Source organism: Neolamprologus multifasciatus, chromosome 7 (genome assembly GCF_963576455.1).
Source record: "Neolamprologus multifasciatus chromosome 7, fNeoMul1.2, whole genome shotgun sequence".
Lineage (NCBI taxonomy): Eukaryota > Metazoa > Chordata > Actinopteri > Cichliformes > Cichlidae > Neolamprologus > Neolamprologus multifasciatus.
In genome coordinates, this window is record NC_140445.1 from 27,578,493 (window position 1) to 27,592,997 (window position 14,505).

Sequence of the window (14,505 nt, forward strand, 5' to 3'; positions counted from 1 at the left end):
TCCCGCCACAGTGTTTCAGTCAGGCTGAGGCCTGGGCTTTGACTGGGCCACAGCAACACCTTGATTCTTTTCTTTTTCAGCCATTCTGTTGTAGATTTGCTTGGGAACATTTTCCTGCTGTGTGATCAATACTGACCAAGCTTCAGCTGCCGGTCAGAAGGCCTCACAATCGACTCTAGAATCTAGAGTAGTGACTGCAAGGTGTCTGGGTCCTGTGGCTGTAAAACAAGCCCAGATCATTACCTCTCTTCACAGCTGGTGCGAGTCTGGGACAGGCTGCTCCTCACCCTCATAATTCCTATAAAAGCAGTTTGGGTTGACCTAATTTTTACACTGCTTCTGCATTATGGCTTAACTGTTATAAAATAAATAATGACACATGTGTCTTATATCAGGGCAGCATGTTCTCCTTGGGTCTAAGTGGGTTCTCTCCAGGTACTCTGCTTCCTCCCACAGTACAAGAACATGCAGTTAGTGGAGTGAGGTTAATTGGGGAAGCTAAATTGCCCATAGGTGTGAATGTGAGTGTGAATGGTTATCTCTGTGTTAGCCATGTGACAGACTGGTGACCGGTTCAGGATGTACTCCACCTCTCACCCCAGAGGGGATAGGCTCCAGCCCCCCACAACCCTTAATTGGATAAGCAAAATGGAATGATGGATGGATGCTATAATATGTCATGTTTTCCACTTCATATGAGGTTGTATTTATCTAACTGTAAGGTCTGATAAAGACCAGATTCCTGTCCTGATATGTAAAACCCTTGTACTTTCTTTTTACTATGACTATACACGCACTTAAAAAAAAAAGCTGTGTAATCAAATGGATTTGTGGTATACTGTATTTTGTGACACACACACACACAAAACCCCCCAACATCTCATTTGTCTTGCAGTAAATTAGATTGCTCTAGGACTACCACTCAACAATTACAGCCTCTTTATTCTAAAAGCTGTCCAGAGTCCTTACATGGTGGGGTTTTTTGTGGGTGAAACAGCATCAGCAGTACTATTATAACTGATGTCATCGCAGGCATCATCGTTCTTGCCACGTAGTCCTCTGGAACAAAAACGTGTCAAGGTCTGTCTCATTTTTCCCAGACAAAGGTAGTCAGACAACATTCTTTTTTTTTTGAAAAGCTCACAACCCGCTGCAGTGCTGTGGCACGGATGTGATGCATGTGGGTTTTGGAGGCAACTGATGTTATGTGTCTTTTGTGTTGAGCTCAAACTGTACATAAAATATATACATAAAGAAGTTATTTTGCTCTTGCACAATATTTCTAATAAATTAAAAAAAAAAATACATAAAATTACAAAGATGTGTGTACTTAATATGAAATGTGTTACGGTGGAAATTGCATTTCCAACCTGTGTACACAGCTGCACACATTACTTTAAACTACTTTTAAAGGGAAAACTAATACAAAAGGTCTTTAACCAAATAAATACGTCATTATGAAGTGAGAAATAAAGTATCAGAATGATTAATCACAAAAGCCTACTGCAGGCAAACGGCAACCACATCCTTTAACCTATGACCTCATAGGAAGCCATAACTGCCACTGATGATAAAAATGCAGAGTAATGGGGAAAAAAAAGGTTGGTTGGGTTAGGAATTATGATTTTTAATTTACTGACAAATGTGTCTAAGTTTACGTCCCGGAAAGTGATTTCAGATAATCTCTCTTTTGGCACTTTATGAGCTGCAGGACACAGACCAACAAAAACCTCAGAGCGGCAGAGGAAGCATGAAAATCATTTAAAAGAAGAACAATCCATTTTTTTGGTGCACGGTCCTTTTATCTGCATGAACATTTACATACACAGTCCTGAGGTAAACAGGTTGGCACAGCCTTATAAAAGACCAAACAAATATCTGACTTCAAATTAGCTCAGCAGCATCAGGAAAGGGTGCACTGTACAGTTAGGTAAGGAACAAATGACAGCTCACATTTCCATGTTACACAAAAGTTAAAAATCAAGCAAACTACTATTAGTGTGGATGAAATAGTTATGCAGTGTTTTGAGTTTTAATCCAAAGTTATAACAAGTAAACCTAATGCTGTAAAACAGGTGAGTATGCAAGGAGTGTGTGAGAGTCAGAACCCCAGCTTGTAAATTTATGCAAAATGCATCCACTATAGATTTCAGTCACACGCTGGCATAAATGTGTAGGATTCAGTTGGCCTTTTCCGCTCTGGTAAATGTTAGATGATCCAAAAACCTCACCAAAATTTCACCCAATCTACTTGTTCATAAACGTGACAATTTGCAGTGTTTTGAAAGGAGCATTGCAAATAAAAATGAGCATTTAAAGGAAGATACAAACAATCAATTGTTACACAGTGAAAACGCAATGAAAAATAACCATGAGTTATTACATTTGACCGTAAACAAACATAATAATAGGACGATTCTTTTTTTTTCAATTTTCCACAAGTCTCAAAGTGCAAAGCAGCCTGAACAATCCTCGATGCTGCACCTGAAACCAGGGGTGTCTGCTTGCAAGAAAACCGCCTCTGATCACAGTTTCAGTGTTTCTAAGAAAACGTGAGTTACAACTTAACCGTGTGGCTATTTTTGGGTTAGAAAGCTGAACTTTGAAAGATTCATGACGGTAAATCGTACCGACTTTCTGAATTTGTAAAGACGGATACATTTTTGTCTTGTGACGTTTTAACCGAGATGCCTTCAAGGGTTTTTTTTAGTCATTACACAAACACACACACAGTCACAGACACTGCTCACATAATAGCAAAAAAAGCAGAGCACGCACAGGCGCGCACGCACACGCACGCACACACACGCACACAAACGCACAACACATCAATGCAAACTGTATTCACTCTTAAAATTCCCTGAAGTGATTTCCAGTAAGAAAGAAAATAGTTTTTAAATTAACCCAACTTCCTGTTCTTCAACAGCCAGCATTACACTACCGAGAAGCTCTGGTAGCTAACACCACCTACTGGCCATGTAATATTCTACTCTCTATCAATGAATGCCTAAACAGTACTTGTTAAAGTGAAAAGGTGCAATATACACTAAAAATGCACTGCATTGCATAACAACCGTAGCTGAGGACATTTTTGGACCCTTATCTACAGTTTCCTCTGGATGTACTTCATATGGGCCCACAGGAGCAAAAACTACAGGTTAGGTTTAGGTTTACACATTAACAGCCTATCCTTTTAGATTTATATTACTAAGTTTAGTCTCATGAGATCAGAAGCCACACCTCAACCACCATTTCCTGTACCACATGGAACAGAATCTACAAATCTTTGACTGAAAGGTAAATATAGACCCTTCAAGACAGGCGTAAACATGCCAGTTGTGTCAGTGAGGGCTCCCTGTGCTGTATGGCAGTGAGGGGCTCTGAGGCACACTCCATCCAGAACCTGACAAGATACCAGTGGCAGCAAAGTTCAGGATCAGCACAGCTCATGGATTTGTGTTTGGTCCGACATTAAGAGTCTGGGATTTGAGAGGGTTGAGTCCTGTCACTGTCCTCTGTGCATGACTGCTGCTGTTCTGACTGCTGTTTTTCTCTCAGTTCTTCTACTCCCTCGTCCTTAAGAAGCACCTCGTCATTCTCCAAGACAAACTCCAGGGTGCGCCCGCTAGCTGCTCCCCCCTCCATCTCCCCCTCCTCTGCCAGGCGGAGTTTTAGGTTCATACTGACGTGTTTCTCCATTTTATCTGTAGTACGAGGACATACAACGACACACGTAAACAGGAGAAGAGCTCACATCTGCAGCACAAACTAAGTTTTTCCATATCATTTCATTTTGTCCTCAACTTCAATTCCATTTTTATATTACCCTGAATTAATATCTGCACTTTGCTACCAAGTAAAACAATAATAAAATGATGATAGCTATATGTTCTGGGTCAATTTGGGACCAACAGCTATGTCAAATCCACAAGAAAATACATTGTTGTATGCTACATAAAGTTTGATTTCTGTATTATGTCAGAGGAACCATGACGCACAACATATCCTGTGTAGTTAAAACATTGATTAAAGGACAGAAGCACAAAGGCCTTCCTAACCTTTACAGTGTCTTTTAGACACTATTTGATCAAGTATATATCTGGTGATATTCTATATTTTTCATCTTTCAACAAACATTAAATATATAAAATCAATAAAAATGGTAAGTGACAGATGATAGTATTTTCTGTGAGGCAGACACTTTTTCACGTCTATTGTTAACACATTGGTGAGTCACATCACAGAGTTCATACACCCAGCATTATCTTTACTACTCTTCACTGCATGAATTCTGAAAACAACGCTATCTAATTTTCTTCCTAACCTTTACAGTGACTTTTATAAAACACATGATTAAGTATAAATCTGATGAGTCTATATCCTTTTTGTTTCCAACAAACATTAAAAATCTGAATAATATTTTCCTTTGATTCTGTAGACCCTATTAGGGGGTCACAAGCTAGTGTATACCTGGTGTTAGATAAATGGGAGGGCAAAAAATCTGTGTCAAAATCTATCCACTGTGGCTCCCCCACAGGATATTAGAGACCAATCACCAGTACCACACGAATTCTGAAAATAGTTACCGACTCCCAGCCAGCTTTGAACAGGGTTAGTGCCAAATTATCCAAGAGACTCAAAAAGTTGGACAGCATTAAAAAAAAAGACCAACCAAACTATAATGTCATTTTTTAACTGTTCATGGGATTTGCTGACAATACCATAAACATATTATATCTAATCTAATCTTCCTCCTGATGCTCACCACGTCCGAGCTGCCTCTCTTTGGGCAGCAGCAGCACATCCACATTGTGATGTTTCTCCAGGGCAGCTGTGAGCACGGCACCCTCACGGCTGAACAGGAAGACTAAAGGCAGGGTGATGTCTTCAGTGGAGTCGCCATCTCCAACCATCTGGAAGAGAGGGGTTTCCTCGCTGTTGCTTCCTTCACGGTGGTCTGAGGAACAAAGGCGTATGCTGAGCTCATGAACATCTTTGAAGTCCACTCATTCTAAACTTTGAGAAATACTATAAGAGCAAATGATTTCAGCTCAACTGGTAATGACTCTCACCTATGAAAATAGCTCCTATGGCTCCTGCCTTGTGTAGCCAACGAGCCTTTGCAGCAAACATGCAGTCACCTCTTAGTGCAAGAGCGATGTGGCCTTTTAGGCCCGCTGCATTGTCTATAGGTCCACACGCAGTGTAGGGGGAAGCTTTCACTATGCTTCCCTTCACCTGCAGCACAAGAGTTTGTTTTAATGTGATTTTGTTTTTGCATGTTAGAGAAAAGTACTAAACAAGACCAAGAGAACAAAAATGCATACATAAATTATTAATTTTAATTAGTAGTTCATATTATATCAATTATGTCAGATTGTAATCTATTCAAACACGTTGTTGTAATGAAACACACCTTTCTGTTTTTGTTCCTGAAAGCTACACTAGCTTTGACACCGATACCATGTGGTGTGTTATCTCACCCCATGCTCCTGCTTGGTGAGGTCCATCCCAAATTTGGCAGGTCCTGCAGTGAGGACCGTCCTTCCCAGAAATGGGGGGGATATGAGCTGAACGACATGAGGCACCACCACCTCCTCTTCTGGTGCCTGGCTCAATTCTGCTACAAGTTTTACCCGGTAAACTCCTTTATGCTCCTGCAGACATCAATATTTAGAGACACAATTGAAAACAAGAGCTGGTCAGGTCAGCCATTCCCAAAGTCAACAGTGCTGCAGCACACTTAAAAACCAGAAATACCCATGTGGCACCACCCAATCTTCACTCTAATCAAAATACAAGACAAACTGATGGATTTCCCTGAACATTTAATTAAGAAAAAAACAACAACACGCGCACACACAAACAACACAGACTGTTGGCTATAAATTGCTAATGCTACCCAGTCATATGCAAAGTGTTAAGTAGTGTGACTCAACTGCCACTGGTACACAAACATCAACACAAGAGCAGTAAACCACCTCCTATTACCATTTTTAATTAGGTTGCAGTACCTATGCAACTGGCACATACTTTGGGAATCAGTGGGTTGGACCATTAAAATACATAACTTCACATTTAAACTAAATCTCCGGCAGATTTTGCTTTAAAAGAGTGGACCGTTATAAGACAAGTATAACAAACTAGATAACTATAATGGAAGAAAATATACTCGTTGATTCACAGAGTTTGGACAGTGCCTCCTGGTGGAGTATGAAAATACTGCAGCTGGAGCACTAATTCATTTACAATAATAAACTAAATCAATTTGAATTTAATTTGTTTTACCAATGGCATTAAATATTGAAAAGAAGTATTGTATAAAAAATGGCTGTGGAATTAAAAAAAAATTACATGTAATTGTATATTTTCGGACATATTTTTGACCCTGAACTCATCATTTCAGTTCATATTTGGAGTGCAAAGTAATCAGTGTATACCTTAAGCCTTCCAGTGTCTCCCATATTGGCTTCGTTCAGTGGAGTGAGAGAAATGCCCATGCTTTTAAAGAACTCCACTGGCTCCATGCCATTATCATGGAGTGGAAGTTCAATTTCCCTGCAAAGTATGAAGGCAGTCAGGTAAACAACTTCACAAATCCACCAGATAATTTACTCTGTAATCAAAAGTCTCTTGCAGCTGGACACACCTGATGGGTAAAGGGTGGAAGGCTCGTCCCACCCCAGTGAGGTACTTGTAGCCGTCCCTGATGGTTTTGGCAAATGACGGGTTGTTTGGGAATAACGTCTCAGTGCTGGGACAGGAGTGTGTAAACAGATCTTCTTCTTGAGAAATACGAACAGTCTCCTGGAGAACAAGACACACCTTTAAATAAGTATGTACCTACTATACAACTATGCCAGTGAGTTTTGCTGTTAATTTCTAAATATACAGCACTGTCATATAAGTGAGACTTACAATAATTACAATATTCACTAAATTAAGATCAACTTCCTTCTCTAAACCCAAACCTTTGTACCAAAAAACAAAACAAAGTTTGAGATAAATTAGACTGGTGGCATGCTGCCATCCTCATTTTCTTCAAATATCTGTTATCACAATATCAGTATTAGAACTGTCAGATTTAGTAAAAAGTTGACAGTGCTAATGTGAGACATACAAACAAACCAGGTAGCACTGTTTTTGACCTCGTTTTTGCCTCAATTCTTCATGGCACTGATTCAATTAGGTCAGGGGTGTCAAACTCAAATACACAGTGGGCCAAAATTCAAAACTGGAACAAAGTCGCGGGCTAACGTTAATATTTATTGAAATATATTTATTCCTCCAGATATAAGAATGAATCTTTTAAATTTGGCCCGCGGGCCAGAGTTTGACACCTATGAATTAGGTGCTGGAAACTTTTCTCAGAGGTCTGGGGCCAAATTGACATGATAGTATCACACAATTACAACAGATCCGTTGTCTGCACATTGTGAGATTATTATATTGTTTTATGCCACGTTAGACCCCTAATTAAAGATTGTGAAATTATTATGTAGTTTTAGTTTGCATTATTCTCCTGACTTAGAAGAAGGTGATAAAATTATTAAACTAATTTGTATTACATTAGACTGCTGATCTATTGTGAATGAATGATATCGTTTTATGATGCATTATACTGCTGAGGTATAAGAAATACGGTTTTCAGAAAGTCATCGCCTTATTTGTCTGATTAGAAAAGAACAGAACATACTGCACAGGAAGCCAAGGTCATAACTTAGGCTCACTGAGAGAGAGAAAGAATGTGAATGTTTAGGTTTTATGACTAGTTGGAGAGGGGGGCGGAAGCTATAAGAATCTGAGGAACGCTCAGACACTTCGAGATCAGGGGGACACCCTCCCGCGCTCATCTCCCCTCCGGATGGTTTATGCTCATAAAGTGTTGAATTGTATGGAATAAAAGATTGTTGATTGAGCATTTATACACCAAGTATTGTCCTTCCTTCAGCCCAAAGATCAAAAGAATTGGGAGGATTTAACAACATCGATGATGCAAATCTCTGGTTCCACCACATCCCAGAGGTGCTTTTGATTGAGATCTGGTGACTTCGGAGGAGTTTTGAAAACCGTGAACTCATTCCAGTTTCAGGTGATCTGAGCTTTGTGACATGGTGTGTTATCCTGCTGGAAGCAGCCATCAGAAGGTGGGTACAACCTTGCTCCATTTGAGTCCAAGAAGACAGTCGAGAACAGGTCTACGTGACTAAATCTGCATACAACCCTGGAAGTGATTCTCAGCAACGTGTTGACTATAGACAAGAGTACGAGTACCCGGTGGTGAAGATATTAAGAGGGTCACGTAGGTAACTGGAGCCTGGAATATCCACAAGCAACCAGCTGTCAGCTTCAAAAGCATTTCCAATGGGCACTTCCCTTTGTGGACGCAGCTTTAATGAATTGAGTTGTTGACATGTGATTGCCTGATTAGATATCCATGTTAAAAAGCAATTTGACAGGTGGACCAAACAGAGTGGTTGGTATACACAAGCTTGTATAGAAAATAGAGGAAGATTTTGCACTGGTGTTTGTGACAAAGTGAGCGCTCTCACCGTATCGTTTCCTGGACAAGGTGGCTGAGTGGTGGAGAGAGATATAGGCAGGAGGTGAGCCTCTGTAGTGAAAATGTAGCCGTCCATATCAATTGACAGGTGACTCTTCTCAGAAAACATTAGGTACAGGTATTTAAACATCTCAGCCAGAAAGAACGAGTCCATCCTAAACACAGAAAAGCCCACATATATAGAAGAAAGAAAAAAAAAATCAGAAGAAAAAAAAATGGTCACATCTGTTTCTGATGCTTAAGGTTACACTTTTCAGTTTTTAAATGTTCGGAACAGAGTTCGCCTCACACAGTACCTGTCTTCATGTGTCCCTGTGCGGACATCTTGCACAGCAGCAAACCCGCAAGGCACTCTGGCATAGGCATTGAGCTTTTCCACTATGGATTGTCCCACTCTGAGGTAGTAGGGGTCGCTAGTGGCCTGCAGACATCAAAATATAATCTTACCTACATGTCCTACAGGATAAGCTCTTCATATCCTTAAAAGGAATAAAATACTTGTATAAATTAGCCAACTTTTAACAAAGTTGAACCTTTATAACCAAAGAAAATGCAATATATTTAATCAGCGACACTGGTAGTGACAGAGATTAAATATACAGGGTTACCTTATAGAGGTAGTAGGTGCTTTCTGCAAACTCTGGTCTCAGTAGGTGTTGACCCCAATGAACTCTGAACTCTGTAGTGAAAGCCTTCAGTGAGATGAACAAAAAACAAAAGAGGTTAGTACCACTTTTCTTGACTGCTGAAATGTTCTGGGATACAGAGGAATGTAAATACTGAGTAATTACCTCTGGAAGAAACTTGTGCTGTTTGGTTACTTGGTAAAGCATTTCATGAGTTTCAATGGCTGGTTTCAGATCCCCTCGCAAAACCTATATAAGCAAAAACAGGACTTTAGAAACTTTAAACAACAAACTCTTTCACTATTAAAAGAGTCAATATGATTAACTGAGCACATCTTAAGACCTGCAGGCCAGGGAAGAATGCCAGGAGAGAGTCCATCCAGCTTCGCACACTCACTGTTGGGTTGTGCATGTGTACATTGAGCAGCAGGGGAGGCTGACTGATGTACTTCATAATGGCACTGTAGTGCTGTAGAGGAAAAACCAAGAAACACAAATAATTACTGTAGTGTTTTCAGCTCAAACACTATAATATGACAGACTGTGTGAGACAATGATGTTACAGCAAGGAATGCTTACAACGTTGAACCTGTCCAGAAAGACATTGTCTCCCAGAAGAATGTACGCCTTCATCAGGTATTCGTAGTATGAATCGATGCCAGCGCCAACTCCACTGTCTGCAAACACAGAAGCGACAAGACTAAGTAAGGCTCGATTTCCGCCGCTTGTGTGAGAAGCTGCATGATTCCAGTGCTGTCGATGTTTGTGTATCTTTGTGTTTAAACTGCCTCACCCCTCCGGACCCATTCTCCATTGTGGATATTGATGACAGTCCCCACCAAGTCACTTCCCCTCTGTCGCCTCTCCCAGAGGACATCCAGAGCTTTCCTTGCATGTTCCTGTAAAAGTATTATATGCTTAAACTCTTTGAGGTGAAAACTACTTTCAGCTATAATTTCTAACATGAAAAAGTAAAAAAAAGAAGGAAGAATAAGGTAATACCTCAAACACAGAGTTTCCTGACAGCCTGCTGAGGGCAGCGAATTCCAGGATCATTGTTCCTGCACATGCTGTGCAGGTGTCGGACTCGGTGCCTGTCCGGGAAAGTGGGTTTAGGACACCGTAGCGCAGATTTACCTGGTGAGCCAAATACAGCGAAATTTATATCAGTTACTGTGCAAAATGAGGAACATGTTCGTCGTTTATTAGTGCCTAATTTTGAAGAACTAGATAGCATATAATGAATCTGCAATAAGGTTTGTGATATTTAACAATAAAATAAGCACTACCTTAGGATAGGGAAGGCCACTTGTGGTGTTAAAGGCAGGCAGTAATCGATGGCCCAGCTCTTTGGCCATATGTAGGAGCTCGTCACGATACCATTGCATCCTCTCCCCACGTTGCCGTAGGAGGTCAGCCATCACATGGCCCCCTAAAAGCCCACTGGGAAGACGAAATACTCAGGATATTTCTTTCCAGTGACAATAAAACGATGTACTGATGTCAAAAAATACTACATTTGGAATAATGAGCCAAGAAGAAAAGCACTTCAAATAAAGCCGTTAATACAAATCTGAGGAAAATAACAAAGGCTGTATAATATATTATATATACATAAGATTCATACCCTAAAACTCTGATATTGGTCTCAAACACTGACACCACCACATCGTTGTCGAGGCGTACATCACTCACAGCCTTCTTCACTGCCTCCTCAAACTCATCAAGCTTGTTTAAAACCTGTTTAAAATTCATGCAAGCAAAAGAAAAAATTGTTCAAAAACACAAGCAAAGCAATATTGTTTTTTTATGAGAGGAAAATCAAATACTCACCACCAGGGTGTCAAGGGTGTCAATCAGAGTGAGAGAAAACCTAAAAAGATGGTGGAAACGAATATTATGACATGTCAATAGCTAGCAGAGTGCAGCATAGCTGGTGTCCTACTTTCCACTGATTCAGTTAAATTTGTAATGACTCATGCTGAGTCTGAAGCTAAATGTTACATTATAAAACACGTGTTGTACATAGATCTGTGTATGGCACTCCAAGATGCCGATTTAATGCCTTCCTGTTGGTTTTATTGCTTAAACTGGCGGCTCATTCAGCATCTCTGAATACTAGGGCATCTTTGAAGAGAATAGCAGGGCAAGACTATAGTTCCTGTCTTCTTTAAGGATGCAAAATCACTCTCAGAAGCATTAGACCAGGTGTGTTGACCCAGGGTGATATGTAAAACCTGCAGGACACCGGCCCTTGAGGCCTGTAGTTGGACACCCCTGCATTAGACAAATTAGACTTGGCGTGCAAAACATTTTGCACCCTTGTCAAAAATTCTGTTACTGTGAATACTTCAGCAAGCAGGAGATGAAATGATCTCTAAATGGCTTCAAATTGAAAATTAAACATACTTTTCATAGAATTTTAAGCACGGTGAGTGTGTCATTTTTGCCCTGTCGATTTTAGGAGTGAAAGAAAGTTTACAAAAGAGATCTTAGCTGTCAGATAACTTCTAGATATCATGTAGCTTGGTACAGCTACATCCTGTTCAGAGTCAGTTTTAGAAAAGTATTGGTGATACACATTTTTATAAATACTTTCATTTTATTTGTAAAGTGGGGGTAAAAGTGTTTCCACGAAGCTCTTTTCTCAAACAACAGGAATGGTGACGGTCAAGTTGTGGTCTGGAAAAGCAAAAGAATTACTGCAAAAAATACTCACAGGATTCCTAGAAAGCCAAATCAAAATTGTTCTATGACTGCAAAAGACCTTCAGGAAGATTTATCAGGGTTCTTATCATGCAGGGTAGACAAACTCCCCCCCCCCTCCCCTCTCTGTTATCTTGTTGTCCTTTCAAAACCTCAGCAGATAAGAGATGATGAAGTAATCTTGCTCAAAATATCAAAAATATCTCATCTCTTACTTTATGCCATTTGGAAATCAGGTCATCTTTTATCTGCTAATCTTAAACTGCTCACACTCAAACCTTTGCTGCGATACTGCTTGAAGGAATTTAAATGTATATGCTTTTCATGCTCCAAATGTCAATTAACGATTTACTTACTTCCCCAAGGAGTCATCTATGTCCCCTCTGTTGGGCTCCTGGCCACGCACTCTCCCTCTGCAGCTTAGAGGCATCAGCTCATCGGCTGGATAGGCATATTTCTACAACAGAAACAAACATTTGCCTCCATGCTTTCATTATCATTTCACATAAAATGTTTCATTGAGGAAGGATGGGTGGAGATCAAAAGCTTATACACCTCCCACTTCACCTGGCACATACAGTGTTAGTTCTCACTCAACAATGACCCTTAAGTTTTCCATCTAAATATTCAAACTATTAGCGGACTCAGTTGAAGAAATCTTTGACAGTTTAACTAAGGAATGTACTTGTTTAAACTCCTTCTAGTGATAATTTTGCCTCTTTATCGCCCTTTTACATGCAATAATCAGATAAACATTAGCTGCTCTACCTATATTAAATATACACTTAGATTAATTTATGTTAGGTTACAAGGACATCTCCTTTTTACTTCTACCACACACACTTTAGGTCGTGCGTGCCTCTTTGTCCAACTCTGGTCATCCTATAAAGGCACAGGTGAGTCTGACCCTCTCCAGCATTACTAACAGCAACCTCAACCAAATCCAGCATGCTTGCTTGCATGCACGTTTCCAATTGGAAGCAACTGACTCATCTTTTCTCCGGACTGTTGCAAAAAGCAAACATAAACTTGGTAATTACAATTATTATGCTGTAACGAACACCTTACCATGTAACTGCCATAAGCGTGATCAAACATTTCAACAATCTGGTCCCTGCACAGAAGAAAAACAAAGTTAAATGCTTTTAATAATTTTACAAAAGCGCACTCACTGTTTATATGTGAACATTCATCACCTGATTGCGCCCTTTTCCTCGGGTGTCATATTCTGGCTCTCTTGACATTTTCCCCAGCAGAAAAGACTAACGACCAGGAGAGTTTTCCACATCATCCCTGTGGTAGAAGCAGAGCCCGATTCCCAGCACTGTTTGTTTCCAGTTGTCCTCATGTAGCTTTGCATCATGATAAACTTTTAACAGGGACAAACAAAGCTCCTGCTCTCCGTCCAGCGCCCACACAAAGTCAAACAGTGGAGCTGGCACAGCTGTCCTCCTTTAGAGTCCAGGTCATCTTCTCAGAGAAATGGCTCTGAGATGCCGACGTTAGCTACCTCCAAGTTCCATGTCCGTATTTACAACCCGGTTTCTCTGTAGTTCATCCTGTGTTGTTACAACCATCACATGCCCTCAGAGCACCCCAGATGACCGGTGTTCATGTAAACAAGGGACAGCAAGTGACGTTAGCTTCCCTGTAAAGGAAAAACGAGACTAAGCACAAAGCCCTGGTTAAGCGCAGAAAGACAGAACAGGTTTAGCAGTGCACTTCTTTCTAAAAAGCGGTAGTCTGGAAAAAAAATAAAATAAATATTAAGACGTTACCAAAGTGATGTCACAGAGAAACGGAGTGGCTAATTCTCGCTAGCCATGATACTACTGGGAGGTTCCCTGCTGCTAGTCAGCTATCCAGCCGCTAGTTCGGCAAAGCTATTTAGTGAGCTAATGAGGTCGCTCGTTAAAAAATAAAAGTGAAACAGGACAAAACATACTCTGGGATTAAGAACGAATGCTCCAGTCGCCGTATTAAATGAAAACGAGTGCTAAACAGCTTTTTTTAAGGGCCGATGACACGTCTCCAAGTGTCACTATAGTACTGAGCTGTCAGAGAGCTGACAGGCTTTGTCGCTACCCGGCTAAAGTGGGTAAATTTCTCCCCGAGTTTAGCTCTCAGGATTAGTTGGTGCCACGTAGAGCATCTGTTTTCCTTTCGCCTACCTCTATTTCCTCTAGTTCATCGGGTTATAATTAAGATTTCAGAAGGATAAAAATAAGATTATGTTTCACTCACCATGTAACAGAGGTCAGATTGCTATAACAGCAATCTTCCTTAAAGGCTTTAATTAGGGCTAAACAGCAACATAACCTATATCACAAGGTAGGCGGTGTCAGCGAGGAGGCCTTTTGTAACGTACCAAAGACTTTGATGTATTTACGTTTATATAAATTCACACTTATCAGAAAAATAGATCGATGCACCATGCAAAAGGAAGGAAGTAAAAAATCATGAGATTTTACATTTCCACGGGAATTACTTAGAGCTCATGGTGGAAAATATAATCTAGATTATATTTTTAAAAAACAAAGCACCCAAGATCCATCCAGGAAATGCAGCCTAATGCCTGCTTTTTTCATGGTTCCTTTCCTAATAAGGTCT

At 40.3% G+C, this 14,505-nt stretch overlaps 1 protein-coding gene across 7 annotated transcripts; it reads right to left on the reverse strand.

Moving 5' to 3' along the window:
- Window positions 1-1,812: 1,812 nt before the first annotated feature.
- LOC146514455 (ER degradation-enhancing alpha-mannosidase-like protein 3) lies at window positions 1,813-14,476 on the reverse strand. Of its 7 annotated transcripts, none has more exons than XM_085164599.1 (21): window positions 14,140-14,476; window positions 13,092-13,454; window positions 12,964-13,009; window positions 12,252-12,352; window positions 11,023-11,062; window positions 10,817-10,929; window positions 10,479-10,632; window positions 10,192-10,326; window positions 9,983-10,088; window positions 9,769-9,866; window positions 9,533-9,658; window positions 9,355-9,438; window positions 9,172-9,255; window positions 8,860-8,984; window positions 8,553-8,718; window positions 6,650-6,807; window positions 6,441-6,558; window positions 5,484-5,657; window positions 5,073-5,238; window positions 4,766-4,957; window positions 1,813-3,704 (listed from the first exon to the last, which is right to left on the reverse strand). In XM_085164599.1, exons 2-21 carry the CDS (start codon window positions 13,256-13,258, stop codon window positions 3,472-3,474), a joined length of 2,586 nt encoding a protein of 861 aa, XP_085020725.1. In that variant the 5' UTR covers window positions 13,259-13,454; window positions 14,140-14,476; the 3' UTR covers window positions 1,813-3,471. The 7 variants fall into 7 exon arrangements, with proteins under 7 accessions (XP_085020725.1, XP_085020724.1, XP_085020720.1 ...); XM_085164598.1 differs by having other exon boundaries at window positions 13,092-13,543; XM_085164594.1 differs by having other exon boundaries at window positions 13,092-13,562.
- Window positions 14,477-14,505: the final 29 nt, after the last annotated feature.